The sequence below is a fragment of the Platalea leucorodia genome (genome assembly GCF_965183815.1).
Source record: "Platalea leucorodia genome assembly, chromosome: 3".
Lineage (NCBI taxonomy): Eukaryota > Metazoa > Chordata > Aves > Pelecaniformes > Threskiornithidae > Platalea > Platalea leucorodia.
The window spans coordinates 55,273,325-55,291,738 of NC_138825.1; the positions used below are offsets into that span (position 1 = coordinate 55,273,325).

The 18,414-nt window shown below is 34.7% G+C and overlaps 1 protein-coding gene across 5 annotated transcripts in view; it reads left to right on the forward strand.

Moving 5' to 3' along the window:
- Positions 1-18,414, forward strand: part of STXBP5 (syntaxin binding protein 5) — a 114,811-nt gene that overhangs the window by 57,666 nt on the left and 38,731 nt on the right. For all 5 annotated transcript variants that reach the window (XM_082305763.1, XM_082305759.1, XM_082305761.1 and 2 more), the window contains exons 8-16: positions 632-755; positions 2,085-2,163; positions 8,356-8,510; positions 9,586-9,658; positions 11,869-12,016; positions 12,430-12,497; positions 13,580-13,620; positions 15,724-15,944; positions 17,489-17,667. In XM_082305763.1, coding sequence (XP_082161889.1) covers positions 632-755; positions 2,085-2,163; positions 8,356-8,510; positions 9,586-9,658; positions 11,869-12,016; positions 12,430-12,497; positions 13,580-13,620; positions 15,724-15,944; positions 17,489-17,667 — 1,088 coding nt within the window. The remainder of the gene's footprint in view (positions 1-631; positions 756-2,084; positions 2,164-8,355; positions 8,511-9,585; positions 9,659-11,868; positions 12,017-12,429; positions 12,498-13,579; positions 13,621-15,723; positions 15,945-17,488; positions 17,668-18,414) is intronic.

The window sequence follows — 18,414 nt, forward strand, 5'->3', positions numbered from 1 at the left end:
GATTCTGTATTCATGGAAAGATTTACTAGTAGATTTCTATGCTTTCCTTTACCTCAGAACTGTCATTGCAACATTAGAACGCTTATTCAAGCTAATATTTTCTCATCATCATTTCCAAAAAATCTTATCATTACTTCAGTTCTCATTTTACTTGTGTTGTCAGCCCACGCTTGCTTCTTGTGCATATCAACATAGACATCTTAAAATGCCATTTAGAACTTCGACTTAATAATCCCATTAAGTAGGTATTTTTTGTATGGACAGTGTATTTTTCCAATAATAACTTTTGGTTAGCAAAGCTCAAATAAGTGCTTGCAGTTATTCTCTGCATGCTACTCATTTTTGGAAAATACTTTAATAATGTACTCTGAGGAGGATTTTTTTTTTTTCCCCTTAAACATGTTACTGCAATGAAGACAGTATTTTTGATGGACGAAATATGTCTGAAAGAAGTACTTACAAATGGAAAATTTACCATGGGTAAATTAGGACATACTAAGAGCAGTATAATTTAATTAGTGCTTTCTTTAATTTCCTTTTGCTGTCTAATGTCATTGAGGAAGGAGTAAGGTTAAAATGATACTAGGATACTCTAATTACACTGTTCTGTTTTTTCTCTTTTCTTGCATAGGCTATCCACTCCGTGGCTTGGCATCATGAAGGAAAACAATTTATTTGTAGTCACTCAGATGGTACCTTGACCATATGGAATGTAAAATCTCCTACCAAACCATTCCAGACAATCACTCCACATGGTAAGATGAAAATGGATACCCACTGTTTTTGACAGCTCTTAAAACACAGAGAACTTATTTTTAATAGAAGTGTGTTTTGCAAAACCAAGTATTAAAAATGCATTTGCAATGCAAGTAAAAAAAAAAAAACTTTCTGCCATATCAAATTCTGACAGATTTTTTAAAAAAAAAAAATGGACAGTCTTTATGAAATAAGAATACAAATCAGTGCAGTTTTGTCTAAATCTCTGAACTTTAAGCTGGCCTTTCACACAAGGGCATTGATCTCAAAATTAACAAATACATATTTTGTAGGGCTTACTTTTTGCCTGACATTATAATCCCATATGTTGTTTAAAATACATATAAGCAAGCATCTGCTTCATGTATAAATGTGTAGATTACCATATAAATTCTTGGAAAGGTTTGTAACAGAGTAAGACTAGCATCTGGTAAGATGTTTCCACTTCTCAGAAGTCTTGCATTAATGTTAATCTAGGAAATGAACATTACATGTTGTTCTTCTGTGAAATATGCTGCTGCTCTTCAAAAAAAGTTCTATATAAATGCCAGGCTTATATGATGCGCATGTGTCTAAGTCATGACTTAGCAAGTTATTTACCTTAGATTCTTAAATGTGCATGTAACAGTGAGGATAATCTGTGAGGTTACAGTTGTAGTACAAGATGTTATAGTTAAGCATCCTGGTTTACCTGTATGAGCCTCCAGAAAGTCCATGTTTACTGTGCTGGGTGTGGACTGGAGGGGAAAAAGGAAGGTGTGGATTTCTATATGATCCTGTAGCAGTCAAAAAAATAAAAAACTGACTCCTATTGTAGTAGTAAAACTAGTTAGACAAGACTACCTTTGGCCCCATGGGAAACTGTATCTGTAAAAGCTTTAGTTGCTAATAATGCACAGTAAAAAGTGGGCCTTCATGTTCAAATTCAAGTCTTAGCCCTTACAGATAACACTCAGAATAAACCTCATTTTACTTGTAAGCTGACCAATTTTAATTGCAAAACCATAGACATGAGAAACTTAAATCTCCCGGTGCTACTCAAAACAACTTCTTTAGGGGAGGATTATATTTTTGAAATATTTTGCTTAAAAACACCCCCACGCCCCCCCCCCCCCCACACGCCTCTAAACCTAAATATTCTAGGTTGGTGTATTGAGAGTTTTAACAAATATTTAATGATATTACTCCAAGGCATACTCTATAATTGTCAGAGGTGTTCAATATATGTTTGTATGAATGTTCTACTTTGCAAGTTGCATAGTGAATTTCATGATTTGTTGTCATGTTGTGGAACTGTAAGATTAATGTAAGAAAATAATTCACTTTAGGAAAGCAACTGAAGGATGGAAAGAAGCCAGAACCCTGCAAGCCTATCCTTAAGGTGGAATATAAAACAACTAGAGCTGGGTAAGACTTGTTTTGTATGCAAAATTAACATATGTAAAATAAAGCTCTCTGGGAATGTACTTTTTTCCCAGTTGTTGGGATACACATCCTGATGGCACTGAGCTATGGTAAAACAGCTGAAATAGTTTTGATATATCAGGTATTGCTGAATAGACTACAAAAACATATGAACAAATTACCATATACAAACCTTAACTTAGGTAAAAATACTGCTAATGCATTATCTACATGCTTCTTCCATGCTACTAAACTCATGTGTGTGTTTGCTCAATCTTTTGAGAATATTAAAGAAAAAAAGCTGAGAAAGCACAGAAGATACTGGAGCACAGACCTGAAAAACTGAACTGTGACAAATAGTAGCCTGATGTGAATATTCTAAATTCTGAATGCGTGTTGCTCCCCAAAAATGTTACTGACAGAAGCTTTTCTGGTAGATTGCAGTAATTTATGCAGTGAATTGTGCCTAATTGTGCACATTGAGAATGTAACAAAGCAGTAATTACAACAAGAGGCTCAGATGGAATTACAGTATCTTGAGTAGCATGTTTTGTTACCAAGACTGCGATTAGGATTGAAGGATTTCATGAACTGTATGGAATTTTTTTTCTAAAGTGTTTTAAAGTGTTTAAGTAAAAAGTACAATAGAAAGATAAGATATTTATGGAAACCTGTTCAGCTATTTGCGAATGTTGATTTTTTTTTTTTCATAGTTTTTTAATTTTCTTTGACCTTTGGGGGGGCTTATGTATTGTTTTCATTTGTTTTCTAGGCATTCAATTCTATAGAAGATTGTTACTAAATTGATGTAATATAGGTTTCTACTCTATATCGGTACACCCATAGATATAATATCAGTGGCTTTGTATATTTTTATTGTTTGCTAAAAGTGAGGTAAATAGAAATTTAAGACTGTGGCTAATTCCTAGATGTATGAATGCCTATGATCAGTTGGAAAGCCATATTTTACTTGCAGCAGTCTACATCTGTCTGTATATTCATTTCTCAACTGAAATGTCAAAAGCTGATCAAAAAAAGATACAGATAACCAAAAGTAGTCTCACTTCACCAAGTTACAATTTCTGCAATCAAAAGTCTTCTGTTACGAGTAGTCATTTTGAAGGAAAAGATTAGTTTGCAGCTTGTTCTATGCAATTATAATATTACAATGCGAAAACTAGTTGACTTTCATACGGTTTAAAGAGGAGGTTATTCTAGTAGAACTTCTAAGAATATATAGCTCTTTGGGGAGACTGCTTTTTCCTAGTGTGGGCTTTTTTCTTACACCTCTCATTTTCCAGTGTTCATCCAAACTGAATGTTTTGATGCATTTGAATTTATATTTTCTCTCTAATATTTTTTCCATCTTCAGTGTACTTGTAAATCTATCACTATTGTGATACTCTTCCAGAACTTTAATTAAAAAACAAAACAAAACAAAAAACAACTAACCAACAACAAAACCAAAAAAAACCAAACACAAAAACCCCAATTTGCACTGTGATGGTGAAGCAGTGCACTGAAAATCTCCATTCATTTACTGCTACATGTACTTCAGTTTGCACTTGAATTTTCAGTTTTACTTGTAATTTTATTACAAGAATTTTAAGGCAAGGCAGAACCACCTTTCAATTCTTAAAATTTTGATAGTTTTTCTCTTTACCAATTGAAATTGATTAGGTATGAACGTGATTCGGTTTTCACTTTTAGCTAAAGCACTGTCATTTGTTGTTCATGGTTTAATTTCTGTAGCACTGAGGAGAATCATTCATGGACAGGACCAAAGTTTTTCTACCTACTGAAAGAATATAAGAAACAAATGAAATAAACTTGCTTCTGTAGCAGTCTGCTCTAACTGTTCTTTCAAAAACAAACAAACAAACAAAACTCAAAAGAAAACAAAATCAAAAAGCTTGCCATATATTTAAGAAGTACTGTTTAACGTATATTTAAGTTATTTCACCGAACTTCTTTATTGTGAAAAACAGTGAGTAACCGTTCCATGTTCACTTTTTCCATGCTCCGTATGGGACTCTAATCTTTCTGTCACCCCTTCTTTCTTGCTCCTCCCTTGTCCAGAGTGGTCTAGGATCTAGATTGGATCTACTTTTATGCTCACTTTAGGTTGGTTTCAGTATCTCCTCATGTGAAAACCCTTCATTGATGTAACCTTACTTGTTTTTTTTACTGCTTCTAATAAACTTTTTTTTGAGAAAAGGTGTCCAGAATCACACAGAAGGAAGGAACATAACTGATTGCAACCTGTAGTAGGGGCTACAGACACTACTTTCTACTGTTGCAGCTCTTCTTTATCCCTTCTCGCTTTTGTCCTCCATTATGTTCTCCATATTGTGAAGCTGGAGTCAGGGAAACATGAGGACATGAGTGTTTTTCTGGTTCTTACAGACCACTTATTTATCTTTGAAGTTTGTGGGTTTTTTCTGTTGTTGGGTGTTTTTTAAGTCTACTGCGGATAGTGCCTGTGAAGTCTCCAAAGTCAAAGTTGTTTACCTTACAACAATAATATGTCTGTAGCTTTATTTCTGGGAGAATATATGTAGAAAGGTTATTACTGACAGTCATCCTGTACCCGAGATAGGGGGTTGAAAGGCAAGTTCGTGGTATATTCCTTGAGAAAACTGGCATAATTTTCCACTCCCAGAGCATAATGTCATTATTCTCCAGCCATTTAAGTTCATCTAAAATACTTCATCTCTTTGTGAAGCCATGAGTTCCACGGTAGGTTACCTTTTGAGCTTGCTGAAATGGTTTCCATGTTGTCTTTTATGTGTACTTTTCTGTCCAAAGTGAATTTAGAGACAGTCTTGAGCTTCCTAAAGCCATTTCCCACCCCTCCTGATTCAGCCCCTTATAGTATTTACTCTGGTTGATATTAGAATTATGATAAAATTGCCCAAGCTTATTCTTTGCTATAGAGCTCTGTATAATAGAAATTACAGCTCAAAAGTCTCCTCATAAAACATAATCAGAAAGGGTATTGTCTTGGTAGCTAATGCAGTTGTCATTGACTAACTGTAGAGCAGTACCCTTTAGCAAGATGGATACATATAATTGGGACCCAGAGGTTATAATAATAATGAGGTCTCTAGGTAAGTAAAAGTTCTTGATCTTTTAATTTAGTTTGAATAGTACTATTTTGTTGGGTGAGCTTGTCGGCTCAAAAGCACACTTCCCAAAATGAATTTGTAATTTATCTTTGCTACTACTTCAAGATTTCCAGTCTTAAGCTAAACTAACTCTTGAAGTCTTTTCCACCTTTATTACTAGGGATTAATTTCTTGACAAATTCACCCATGGTTTGAAAAGTAAGCCAACTGGTACCAATGGCCTGACTTCTGTATATATTGTTCTCTCTCATGTCCAGATTGCCAGAAACTGACTGATATTGGACAATTTACTTCTGAAACTGAGCAGAAACATTTTCCAGGGTTGTGAGCTGCTCAGCTCTCAGTTGTATTATGTTTTCATACACTGCAAGACCTAATCCTGTGTTTTCTGAAATTTTTTTTCAATGAAACATTGCCCCCCTTGTAGTGAATTTTTTATAGTGTTCCCCAATGATTTTACAGATTTAACTGATGACGAAATTAATGTAAAGGGATTGTTTCCATATCTGCTGAAGCAGAACGGTTTCAAAGAAGAATCTCTGTATTAGCAGCTGCTAAATATGCTATATAGTAATTCTCTAAGAGCTGAGCACTGCTTTTTGTTAAATGTTTTCCATTGTTTCAGGTAGGTAAAATGTAACTATCAAACTTGGATCCATCTCATCTATTATGTAAAGTACACTTTTTTAATTTTTCTTTTAAATTATGCATTTCTATTTAACATTCGTGTGCACTAACCTTTTAATATATAGCACAACTGAAGGACAACACTTCTAAGTATTTAATTAGAAAATGCACAGCTTGTGTTTGCAGTAAATCCATGGTTTCATGAAAATATGAAAAGTTCATACACAAACCTGTATTAGTCTTCCTTGCAGACTAAAGTCAACTTTAATCTTTGACTCATCTGTGAAAAATCCGTGTGACAGATCCGTGTAATCTATTCTTAGCTCTTCCATTCTCTGCTTCATAAGGATACAGACTCTGGCAAGCCTGCCCAAAGAAACCTGATTACCTTGAGAAATGAAACCAGGAGAAATCAGCATGCAGTTTTCACTGTGATGTATGAAACTTAAGAACTGAAATTTGTCACTTTGTTATTGTCAGTTGATCTTGGTGAACCCACAAGTCTAATAATTACTGCATATTGTCCTGGCAGCATTATTGTTTAAAAAAAACTAATGATTTTGTGAAGACAAAAAATACTGCAATAGTTCATTCCAGCACAATGAGATATTACAAGTACATCACACCAGTATTTTTCTCTTCATTGACATCCTGAAAAATATCAGGTTAAACTAAAGTTTGTCCTTTTCCTGAAATTACTTCATTGACCTGACCATAAAAGATTGTGTGAAGTTCCAATATGAAGAACTGAGATTAAATGAAAACTTGGAGAAAACTTACTCCTTTTCTAGAAATATACTTTCGGCTACTGTTGGAGGCAGGATATTGAACTCGGTGGACCCATGGTCTAATTTATGGCCATTCCTTTGAGGTCTCTTCCTCAGCCAGCAGAACTCTGATCCTATCAACTCTTCAGTCACAGGGCTTTCTGAAAGATCAGGCAGATTGTGAAATAATTGTAGAAACTGAAAGCTTATCTCGGTCTGCTTTGCCTTCAATGCCTCGAACACAGAACACATTTCAGCCAAGCCTTAAACTCATGAAGGGCAGCATGTGCATAAACTGAACCCTTCATGCACAGTTTTCAAAAAGAAAGATATAACTAATCTGTCATATTTATGTTTCAAAAGCTAGCTAGTGAAAGCCATTTAGACAGTATCGGAAAGATGGTGTATAGGAAAAGACAAAAAATAAAAGATCTCTTCAGCCTTGTTTTCACAATAGGTCAGGATGGCTTTTTTCCCCTACAGATTTTCTCCACATATTGACATACTTGCTGCTTCCAATGTAGACACAAAGAAAGGGTAGGATTCCTACCTAAAGTGAGCATAAAAGTAGATCCAAACGAATTTCATACTCTTAAGTGCCTATTTTTCCTCCAGGAATATACCTGGAATTTGAGGCAATAGTTAATAACAGGTGAAATTTCTTGAACTGTATACTTACAAACAGTCGGTCTGCTCTTTAAAAGGTATTATGCCCTATTTTAAACATAAACAGTATTAAAATGAGTGATGACTTTTGATAATCAGGAAAGAAGGAAATACCTAGTAAAATGAATACATTTACCTCATCTTGTTTTTAATCATCTTGTTTTTCAATAAATGAAATACTAAACTGTGTATTATGTGCATATTGGAGAAAATGTGCATGTATGTAAAAATATGTTTCTGTAAAGACTTTTGAAAAATTTTTGAAGGGAAGCCTCTAATCTCTTTTCTCAAATATTCTCAAACTAGAATAAGTATTTTTGCTTTGCTGTACTCAGCCATTTAATTATGCAGTAGGAGTAGTCTATGACATAGTAGTTCCTTGAATTTGGGGGGGGATGGATAAAATGGCTAGAATAAATGTGTGATTAGAGAACTATGTGCATTTATTTATGTCCTTGCTTCTTAAAAGATGTTAGGTCTTTGAAGCTTACTGAGCAGCTGGTTGTTTCTCCAAGACAGTCATATTATTGTGACTGCAAAATTTGTTTTACAATGTTTGCAAAATTGTTCATCTTCCAAAATTTAGGGTAATTCTGTACAGGAAGTAAATGGGACTAGTTCTTCCTGATCCTGCTGGAATATTTTATATTATGGGCTGTTGGCAAATCCGAATCTGCAGTTCAGTAGAAAAGAAACAATTCTAAAGTTCAACAACTTTAAAAAAAATCTCATCTTGGCAAACAGTTGCAAAGATGGTTTAAATAAGCAATATAGAATAAAAGATTTGGAAGAAATGTCTGACTTGAGTTGTAGTCTTCTAACTCTTGGTTTTTAAGTTTTGAAATGCATACCCAAGCTATACATTGCATGGGGAGCTGGTTTGCATTATTCTTAGTCTTCCTGCTTAATTATATCTCATTGAACTTTATTATAAAAATACAAAAACTGCCCAATCTCTTTTTACATACTATCTTGTCTTGATCCTAAATGCCTCTGCTTTATTCCAGGGAGCCTTTCATCATTCTCTCAGGAGGCTTATCATATGACACTGTAGGAAGAAGACCCTGTTTAACAGTTATGCATGGGAAAAGTACTGCTGTGCTAGAAATGGATTATTCTATTGTTGATTTTCTAACCCTCTGTGAAACACCATATCCCAATGGTAGGCTCTGTAAAGATTTTTCTCAGTACTTCAACCTCTTCTTTCTAGAGTTTTATCCCATCAGAATATTCTTTACTATTGCCTTTCTGTTTTATCTCTGGGGATCATACTGCAGCAGTAACATCTGTTATCCCTGTTGTCTGAAGTCTATTTTGCTTCCCAAAGCATCATAATAGAATAGTTTATTATAAAACCTATTTTGCTTCTAGAAGAATGCCGATTATTGGTTGCATGGTTTTTCCTTCTTTTTTAATCCCAAAAGCATGTGCGGACAAAAAGTAGCATTACAATTTTAAGCTGTAGTTACTGCAGCAGATGTGTTCATCAGTATTTATTTGAGCACATAAGACCTTTCCAGTCAATGCTAAATCTTGATTAGCATTTGTGTAGTACTCTTAACTTTTAGTGACTTTATTCATTCCAATATTCACATGAAGTTCATCACTAACCAGTAATCTCTCTTCTGCAGAAGGGGATTTTTTTTATCATAGTTTAAGTAGTTGTCCCAGACTAATAGCATTATATTTCTGATGACTCCAATGTTTTTAACTGTCAACTTATATCAGAGTATATAAAACTGCTTAGCTCCGAATTTGAGGTCTGCCTGAAAGAGGGCAAGATAAACTTTGGAAACTCTTTCAGTTTTCTTATTTTAGTGTCAAGTCGGCTGTCTCTCAATCCGTTTTGTAAGCAAGTAGAATTTAAACCCCACTGAATAGGAGGAAAAGTAGTTTGGGGGTGGGAGGATGTTATTGTTCAGTAATTGGCTCTTTCTCAAAAATACTGCTTATACAAGTTCCTCTGCATGTTCCTTTTCCTGTTATTTGAGCTGTTTAAATGGTTCTAGCAAATTGGAAGTGTTGAGAATATTGAATTAAAGGGAGTGTGGCTTTTCCAAACTTAACTTGGAGTATTCAGAGGGTTGAGTGTATAAAGTATCTTCAGAAACTGTATAGTCATCTAAGTGGCTTTTCTACTCTCGACTGATAGAGTGCAAGGACTGATCACATTCTTGAGGCTGTGCATGCAAGAACTACATTTACTAATAAGTAACTTTTTTCTTTCTTGTTTTCAGACTTTCAGGAACCATATGCTGTAGTTGTTCTCCTAGAAAAGGACTTAGTACTGATTGACCTTGCACAAAATGGGTAAGAATCTTATGTAGTCTTCTTAATGATTGGCTGCAGTGGTCAGCCTGTTGTTGTCCTCTATAGCTCTTTAATCTACCATAATACCTCCCTGTCCAGAACATAAAATTTTGAATATGAAATATAAGGTTTCTTCAGCAGAACTGAGAATCTTTATAGATCAACTTTTCTCAAATTAATATTTAGAAGATGAGTAGAATATTATGTGACTTTTTCCAGATTTGATTGACAGAAACTACTCAGATCACTGCTGCTTTTTAATTATCACAGTTTATTTCTAAGTTGATCCCTTAGTGCTATGAGGGGAGCTTGGAATTTTGGGGAAGGGAGCAGGGGGAAGAACTGTTCAGATAAGCCAGGTAATCTTGGCTGACACTGAGTGTTGTTGTCATCACATAAATATTTGCTGATTTTATTGCCAAATGAATTCCTGTCTGTATTGCTTAAAGTAACTCAATGCTGATGCAATAAATATCATATATACATAAAATTAGAATGGTAACATCTAGTCCCTAGTTTACTGTTGTCATAAGAGGTTGTTTAAAAGTAGTATCCCATTACAGTTTTCATGACTGGAACTTGCCTGACACATTTTTAATCTCTTGTTACTTTGTCCGTGGAACAGTCTGTATACTCTATTAGATGGTGATTAAAAATTCTGGATCCTGCAAACTTTTTTATCAAGGGTTTTGAAATTAGTATAGGCAGTAACAACTAACTATTAAGGGATTAGTAGCAGAGGAACCTGACGGAGATGATCTTTCTAGTGTTTCTTCATTGACCATTGATGACTTTTAATCAGAAAAATCCTTGTGAAGAACATGCTTCTAGGGCAAAACAAAAACCTGTGAATATATATCCTCAAAGTCAACGGTGATACCTCAGATAATGAAGACTCTATCGAATTTGGAAGAAGGTCAAGTTTAGTCCCAATATCTCTGCAGCTACTGAACAATTTCATTTAGATTTTCCCAATGTTACATGGCCATATGCTGTATCCAAAACTTGTTTCTGATATACCAATGGCATTAAGCTTCCAACATTCATATGTTGAAAGATTAATAAAACAAGTTTTAATGAGCTTGAAATAAAAAGGTTTGTACAAGGCTTTTTTCTTAAGTGAAATAGTTTAGTGTCTGAAATTTGAACTTTATGTTAAAGCTTGTTCCATTTCATGTCAAAAAAATCTTCAGTAGTTATGTTTTAAAAAGACTTATAGTCCTTTTTATGATTGACTTGCAAAGTATTAATTGTTGCACACATGAAAAAAGCAACAAAATTAATAGATTTTTGTTATGGGAGGTTTTCTTTTGCCCTGGGTTGTCATATGGGTTTATCATATTTTGTTAAAATTAAGCCTCTTTCATTAAATTTTTAGAGGATTGTTTTAGTATTCCAGATAGCTCTGTATAGAGTTATTGGTATGCAGAATGTTTTCATCTGTTGTTGCTAATTTTTCCTTTACATGGGTTGAGAAGCTGTGTCCTTTTTCGCCTCTCTCTCAAAACAAAAAAAGGGGCAAAAAGAAAAAAGCATATGCATAGTATGCATTTCTCTGGAGATAAGTGTGTTTTGAACACATATATTTACCTCTTTATTATTATTGGCTTTTTTCTTCAGTAAGGCTCTGTCACTTTTATAATGGAGGTGGTGGTGGGGAGTGTGTGTGCGTGTTTGCTTCTAGTCGGTAACCGAGTGTTGCTATCTATAAACTTTCAGAAAGTGATCTTGGAGTTGCAAGTAGGTTATGAAGTGTTGGACAACTTTGTCTACAAACAGTTTAATAATACAAAGTGAGGAGTGGAGTCTTCCTGTCTTTCTCCCTGAAACAATAGACTGAAGAGTTAGAAATAAATTCATAGCTCCACAGTACTACAATTAGGACGTGGTAATTTCAGTTTTTCTGCAGGCCATTAAAATAATAAGCTTGTGAAAATACAAAACTATAGGGAGTAGCAGTGTTCTAGAAATATTCTAGAAACAGTACAAACTTCAGGTTCCATCTAGAGCACTACAGTATCTTCACAGTGTACTGGATGAGCAGTGAAGTTCCGTAGTATATTTGTTCATAATCTAATTTGATATGCATTTATTTTCCTCTATACGAAAAGAATGCAAACTTAGTCTTCAGTGTTTTACTTGTTCTGCATTTAAAAAAAGGAAAAAGTTTTTCCTAGATTAACAGTCTTCCCCTTTCATCCATTACACAGGTACCCTATATTTGAGAATCCCTATCCTTTGACTATACATGAATCTCCGGTTACCTGTTGTGAATATTTTGCCGATTGTCCTGTGGACCTCATACCTGCACTCTATTCAGTTGGCGCTCGACAAAAACGTCAAGGTTACAGTAAGAAGGTACAACATCTAGTACATATGTGTGTATTTGAAAATACTGAAGATCAGCAGTTCTAAACAACATAAGAGTGGCCATACTAAGACCAAAGCTCCATCTGACTCATTATCCTGTCTCTGGCAGTGGCTAACAGCAGATGTCTAGAGAGGATATGCATATGTGAAGCCTATAGTCACGCTTTCCTGATGTGCTCCTATTGATGGCCGTATCACTGGAAGCTAAGGGACTTCCTGGAGCCAGGCCAGGGGTGTTGTTTATAGCCCTTGTTGATTCCCCCCCCCGCCGCAGTGGACATGTCCAATTACTTTTTGAAGTCATGTGAAATACTGGAATCTGCAGTATCTGCACTAATTTCAATGGCTTAACTTTGCACTGTATGATATTTTCTTCCTCAGTGTATTTGTTAATCTTCCAGGAATGGCCTATCAGTGGAGGCAACTGGGGTTTGATCACTCAGAGCTATCCAGAGATAATTATTACAGGGTAAGTAACACCATAGTGTAGTGATATCTTTCTTAGCTGATTAAGTAGAAGTGAGAATGTTTTGTTCCTCTTATAGAAAACAATGTTCTAACAGTGATTGGAATGATTTAAGAAATTATGTTTAACAGACAAGTCATTTGCATACTCTTCTTGAGGCATTAACAAGAAAGTAAAGCAAAATGTGGAAGAGAAGGTAGGAACAAAATGATAGCAGGTGTTTTACAGGGATTATTATTATGATGTGGTGTTGTGATTATGTCTGCTTGCGATCAAAATATGCGGTATGAAACTTTTCTTTTATTCTTTAACTTTTGGAAAATATTTAAGTAGTGTTTTAAAGCATAGGAAGTCCATTAAATAGTTACTGAGTTCAGTTCTCAAAGGGAAGCCAAGTTTTTTTATTTTAAAAAGGACAACCAAATACTTAAATCTGTTCATTTTGATCTCTTTTGAGACTGATCCTTCTAATACTACTCTGAGGAGCATAAATAAAATTTAATTTATAACCGTGCAGTGCATCACTGAAAGTGAGAGCGCTACTAAAGGTTTTTTTCAAACAGCTCATTAGCCCTAATGAGGATTACTGTCACTTTATACTACATGTTGCAGAGGCTTTCAGAGACATCCTGAAAAAAATCTAGTCATCTGATTCTCAATTTCAAGGATAAATAAACAAGTTAGGTGACTCATTTATACTGAAATACAGTATATTTAGGCATCTCTTTTACAAGTGTTGCTCCAAATAAAGGGCATCTTTTAAGAAACAACACATGGTAAGGTATACCAAACTGCTTATGGGAGATTCAGGTAACTGAAGTCAGTATTTAAAATGATAAATTAATATTAGTACAGTGGAATTTCAGGGAGTTAGCCTCCAAATGTTTTTTTTAATCTCTTCTGTCTAAAAGTAATTGGGGCACATGTTTGTGAAATATGGCTTCCGATAAATTGTGAAAATAAAGTGTCACTAAGAATACTAATAAAAATAGAATGTTAGCCATATATTTTCTAATCAGTAGCAAAGAGGTCTAACACTCCAACTAACCGTTTTACCATCTTATTAATTTTTTAATATTTCATAGGCATGCTGATGGGTCAATCAAGTTTTGGGATGCCTCAGCAAGTAAGTGTTTTCAGTAGAGATTTTTTCCTGTGCAGTAGGATTTTTCTAAACTTACTGATTTCTCTAATGGGATATAATTGCAGACTAGTCATTCTCATTATTTCCTGCCTCATGTAGAGTCAGTAACTCCATAGGAAACTTTGGTTTAAAATTAAATAAAATTAACATTATTTCTTAGTTAATTGTTTCACTGTTTTTACCCCCTCAGTGAAAATGCACTGGTAGGCCAAGGGCCAGCTAGAATAGAAGAATTCTAAAGTTTTTTTTAGAAGCACCTTCCAGAAGCACATTATTGAGCACAGAGTGGCATGACAGGGAAATACATTCCTTTTTAGTACAATTGAATTTCAGTAAGTTATTTTTGTCTTTTTAGACAGGAGAGAGGCATGTGTTTATAAGACATCAGCTCCTCATAAATTACAGTATCTAAAAATGAGAATTGGAACCGGTAGTAGTTTGTGCTAATAAAATGATCTAGGCATTTGTGAAGAAAGGGAGGAGAACAGTAAATTAAAAACACTTTTTTCTTTGGTGGAACACTGAACAGGCCTGAAGAGTCTGATACCATTCTACATTTCTCTTCAGTTAAAGGGCCAATTACATCTGATGGTCTACACAGCTAACAGGGAGAACTGCAGTAAGAATTCAAATTAGAATGGACTACACAGAGTTAGATGTTTTAGTTCATCTAGTTCTGACTAACCTTACTCTTGTACTTAAAAGCTGTCTGAAGCAATCTTGGAATCATTATCAGTTGTCTTTGAAAACTTGTGGAAGACTGGTGAGATTCCAAAATGCTAAGGGGTGTGTGGGCGTCGGAGGGAACAGATGCAATGTATATGTTTAAAAACTGGGAGGAGGAGTATTTGGAGTGTTACAGATCTTTAACTTCAGTTTGGGGTGGGGGTGGAACTGGGGGGGGTGAGGGGTGGGGTGAAGAAAAGGAAAAAAAAAAAAAACCTAATTGATTTTGTGTGCTTAAAAATTCTATTCAGTATAGATCTGTCAAAAGGAGATCCTGTTAAAGACATTTAGTTTCTTTCTAAAATAGATAAATAAACCTGTTAAGGGAGAAACTGCAGGTATCCTGTATCTTGATTTTAAAACTTTTAAATCTCTCTAATAGCACAGTCTTACAGATGAACTAGGAAAATGTGATTCAGGTAAAACCACTGAAATATGGAAGAAGGATGATATAAATTAGGCTTTCCTAATGGTGTGATTAGTATTTGTAGCAGTGCTTTGGGCCATTGACTAGAGAATATGCTTGTGAAGTTTGAAAGAAACACCAGGACAGTTGGAAGAAACTGTAAGAATTAGAGTTACAGTTGAGAATGATGTTGCTATTCATTGAATAGCATCCAAGACCACTTATTTGAATATAGGATCAATGATTTACACTCAGAACTTATATTCTGGGGGGAAAAAAAATTGGAGGCCTAATGGATTGCAGTGTCAGTGTTGCACAAAAAAGAAACTTGATATTGGGATAAATAAATAGAAATATCCATAAAACCAACATGGAGTATTTCTTTCACAATTTTAAACTGTGGCAAGGCCTCACTAGAACAGTTCTAGGAGAAGTGCTATCAAGAAAAATGTGGACTGATCAGAAGGCAGCACTTTTGAGTGATCAGACAGCACAAAATAAAAATTTGAGGAGCTGAGGCTGTTAAGTCTGAGAACACAGGTGAGAGGCCATGGATTTGAAATACTGTAAGTAGAAAGGGAAGGAGCTTCACTTTCTCTGCCATAGGTAGGCTTAAGTTGTGGGTATGGCATATGTAACTACATGTTATAAAGAGATCCCTAAGTATAGTTAAGCCTTGAGAAGCTCTGAGGGCTTATTTTATAACTGAAGCTTAGTATATATCTCAGGAAAAGTAGTGTTTGGTTTTTTATATACTAACTGATCCTGCATTGGGCAAGTGGTGCACTGCACGGGCAGAGTCAACACAGACATTCAGTGCTTCTGCTCTGCCCTCTTTTGCTGAATTTAGTGGCTTTATCTATGAAGAGAAGTTACTGAATTAGAAAAATTAACAAGAGAGAAATATCTGTTTAGATCAAAACTAATTTTTATCTCTTTTGGTTTGTTCCTAGTAACGCTGCAAGTGCTCTATAAGCTAAAAACAGCCAAAGTATTTGAAAAATCACGGAGTAAAGATGACAAGCCAAACACAGATATAGTAGATGAAGATCCATATGCTATTCAGATCATCTCATGGTGTCCAGAAAGTAGAATGCTGTGCATAGCTGGAGTTTCTGCACATGTCATTATTTACAGGTTCAGCAAGCAGGAAGTGACAACAGAAGTCATTCCGGTAATTAGTATAACCAATTTTTAACTTTGTAGGATTTAGCTATAATAAGACTGTTTTAGCAATTTAGTTCTTCATTGTTTCTTTTTATTAGTGAAATGGACAAAAACAATTGCCTCGAAATGAGGAGATTTATTTTCGTGGAGGCAAAATAATAAATTATGAAATTCAGCAAAAGTGAAAATTGCACACTAAGATTTTGGTTTTCATTGGCTTTTTCAGGTTTTGCAGCCAATAATTGTTCTTTGTTCTATCTATCAAAGCAAATAGTGGATCAAAACTTGGCTGCATCAAAGGTAAAATTAAAACAGAAGTGAATGAGATGTGGAGTTGAAGAATTTTCAAAGCTTATAGGGAGTTGATTCAATTTTTTTCCTTGTTTCCTAATAAATACCATGTGTCTTGGCAAAACTTCTGCAGTATGCTAAGCTAGAAGAATAGAAGCATGCCAGACATGCCCTAAGGTCTGTTAAGGACTTTGCTGTGTCACTGTTTTATTTTGTATAAGATACAACGACAAGTTCTATTACAAGAGTTTGAGACGTCCTTTGTTAAATCAGACACACACATACAAGTTTACTTATCTGAATGTATGAGCTGAAAGCTAACTTGAAGCCGTTTAATTATGAAATATTGTATGTTCTGATTGCATTAATCATAACATAGTTAGTTTTCTTCCCTGCTGCCTGCCCACCCCCAATTCTGCCCCTTTCAGGTAAGTCTCAGTTTAAGGAGATGAGGCATTTTTTTTTTTCCTTCTGGTGTTTACTTATGTACAAGTACATTCCCTTCAGAGGGAATAGTTTTTCTAAATGATTTTTAGAAATCAGCCCCTAGCAAACTGTTCTTCAGTACTAGGAATGCTTTAAAAAATACCGTATAGCTCTTTGTTTCAGTCCATGAGTTAAGTTCTACTTTGCAGACAATGAGAATAAAACAGCAGAAAACTTTCTTTACACTGCACTACAATTAATACTAATACTGTTATAGACTCAACAGAAGGAAATCTGAAATCATGATGAACTTAGTTCTTCAAAATGTATGGCCTAGTTCAGTGCAACATTAAACATTGAACTAAGTCCCATGTGTACAGTGCTACAACAGTATAAAGCGTTGCTTTCTACATGCCTTCAGCTCTTATTAGTTTTAGCATTCCTGAACTACATAAAACAAGTCGTCTTTATGACTGAGACTTTATGTGCACAGAATGATAATTAAATGGTTCTTTTATCCACTATTTAATTTCTTTCCAATGTTAAGCAGCAACCTTTTAAATATTGGGAAATAGGTTAGATTTTCAAGTTTTACAATCTTCAGATATTCAGTCTGTAGTTGTTGTATTATTGTGTTCGTAGTGTTGTATTTCTGAAGACCACGTGTGTCTGTGTAGGTGGCACTGTTTATTAAACTGCTGTTATCTTTTAAAAGATGGAAAAGTCGTAGACGTCACTTCTATCACTCATATCTTCAGTTGCATTTCATTTATTTTGTGTATAGTTTTTTGAAAGGCAGAATTTCCTGATAATTTTTTTTACTTTCATTTACAGATGCTAGAAGTACGTCTGTTATATGAAATAAATGATGTTGAATCTCCAGATGGTGAGCAGGTGCCACCTTTACCAACTCCAGGCACAGGCTCCAATCCTCAATCCATCGTTCCCCAGTCTCATCCATCTACTAGCAGCAGTTCATCTGATGGACTTCGTGATAATGTCCCATGTTTAAAGTAAGTATATTCTGTTATACTTTTGTTGAGTGTGAAACTTCACAAGAATATGTGATGAGAATATATGTACTTAGATATTATTTCAGAAATGTCATTGTTGGTAAAATGTTTTATTTCTTAGAGCAACGCTTTCTAAATATCTGAAAGTTGAGTTCTGTTTGAAGAAATTAATATTGCAATCTTAGTTTCTTTAAACTTCATAAAGTGATTTTTTTTTTTTTTTTTTTTTAAATCTGAAAATTCTTACCTTATGACTGCTGCTTGCTTTAGGAAATTTTGGCATAGATGTTAGTATAATTGTAGAAGCTCATGCTTTAGAGCAAACATTTTCAGTAGCAGCAATATAGTTACTTTGAAACCTCATTGTCCATTGAAATGAGTAGGCAACTTAATGTTTTGTGTCTCTCCTTAACTTTAGGCCAAGTATGTCTGAATAGATTTCATCTGTTAGTTTTCCAGAGCCTTAGATTTTTTAGAGCCAAATCAAAAGCAATGAAAATGCTTACAAATAACTAACTAAAAGGTAACTCTTTTTAGGCTTATAAACATATTTTTTTCATAACTCTCCAAGGGAACTACTTTTGTATTTTGGGAACAGGAAACAATTAAATATATGTCTCACTCTCATGGATCTTCATTTTGCATGATGCCTCGCAGTGTGTGTCTTTGACAATTTTCCGATTTTTTTTATATTGGGAGTTTTTTTCTTAAGGTTCTTCATGTGTGAACTCTTACTCATTTGAGAAA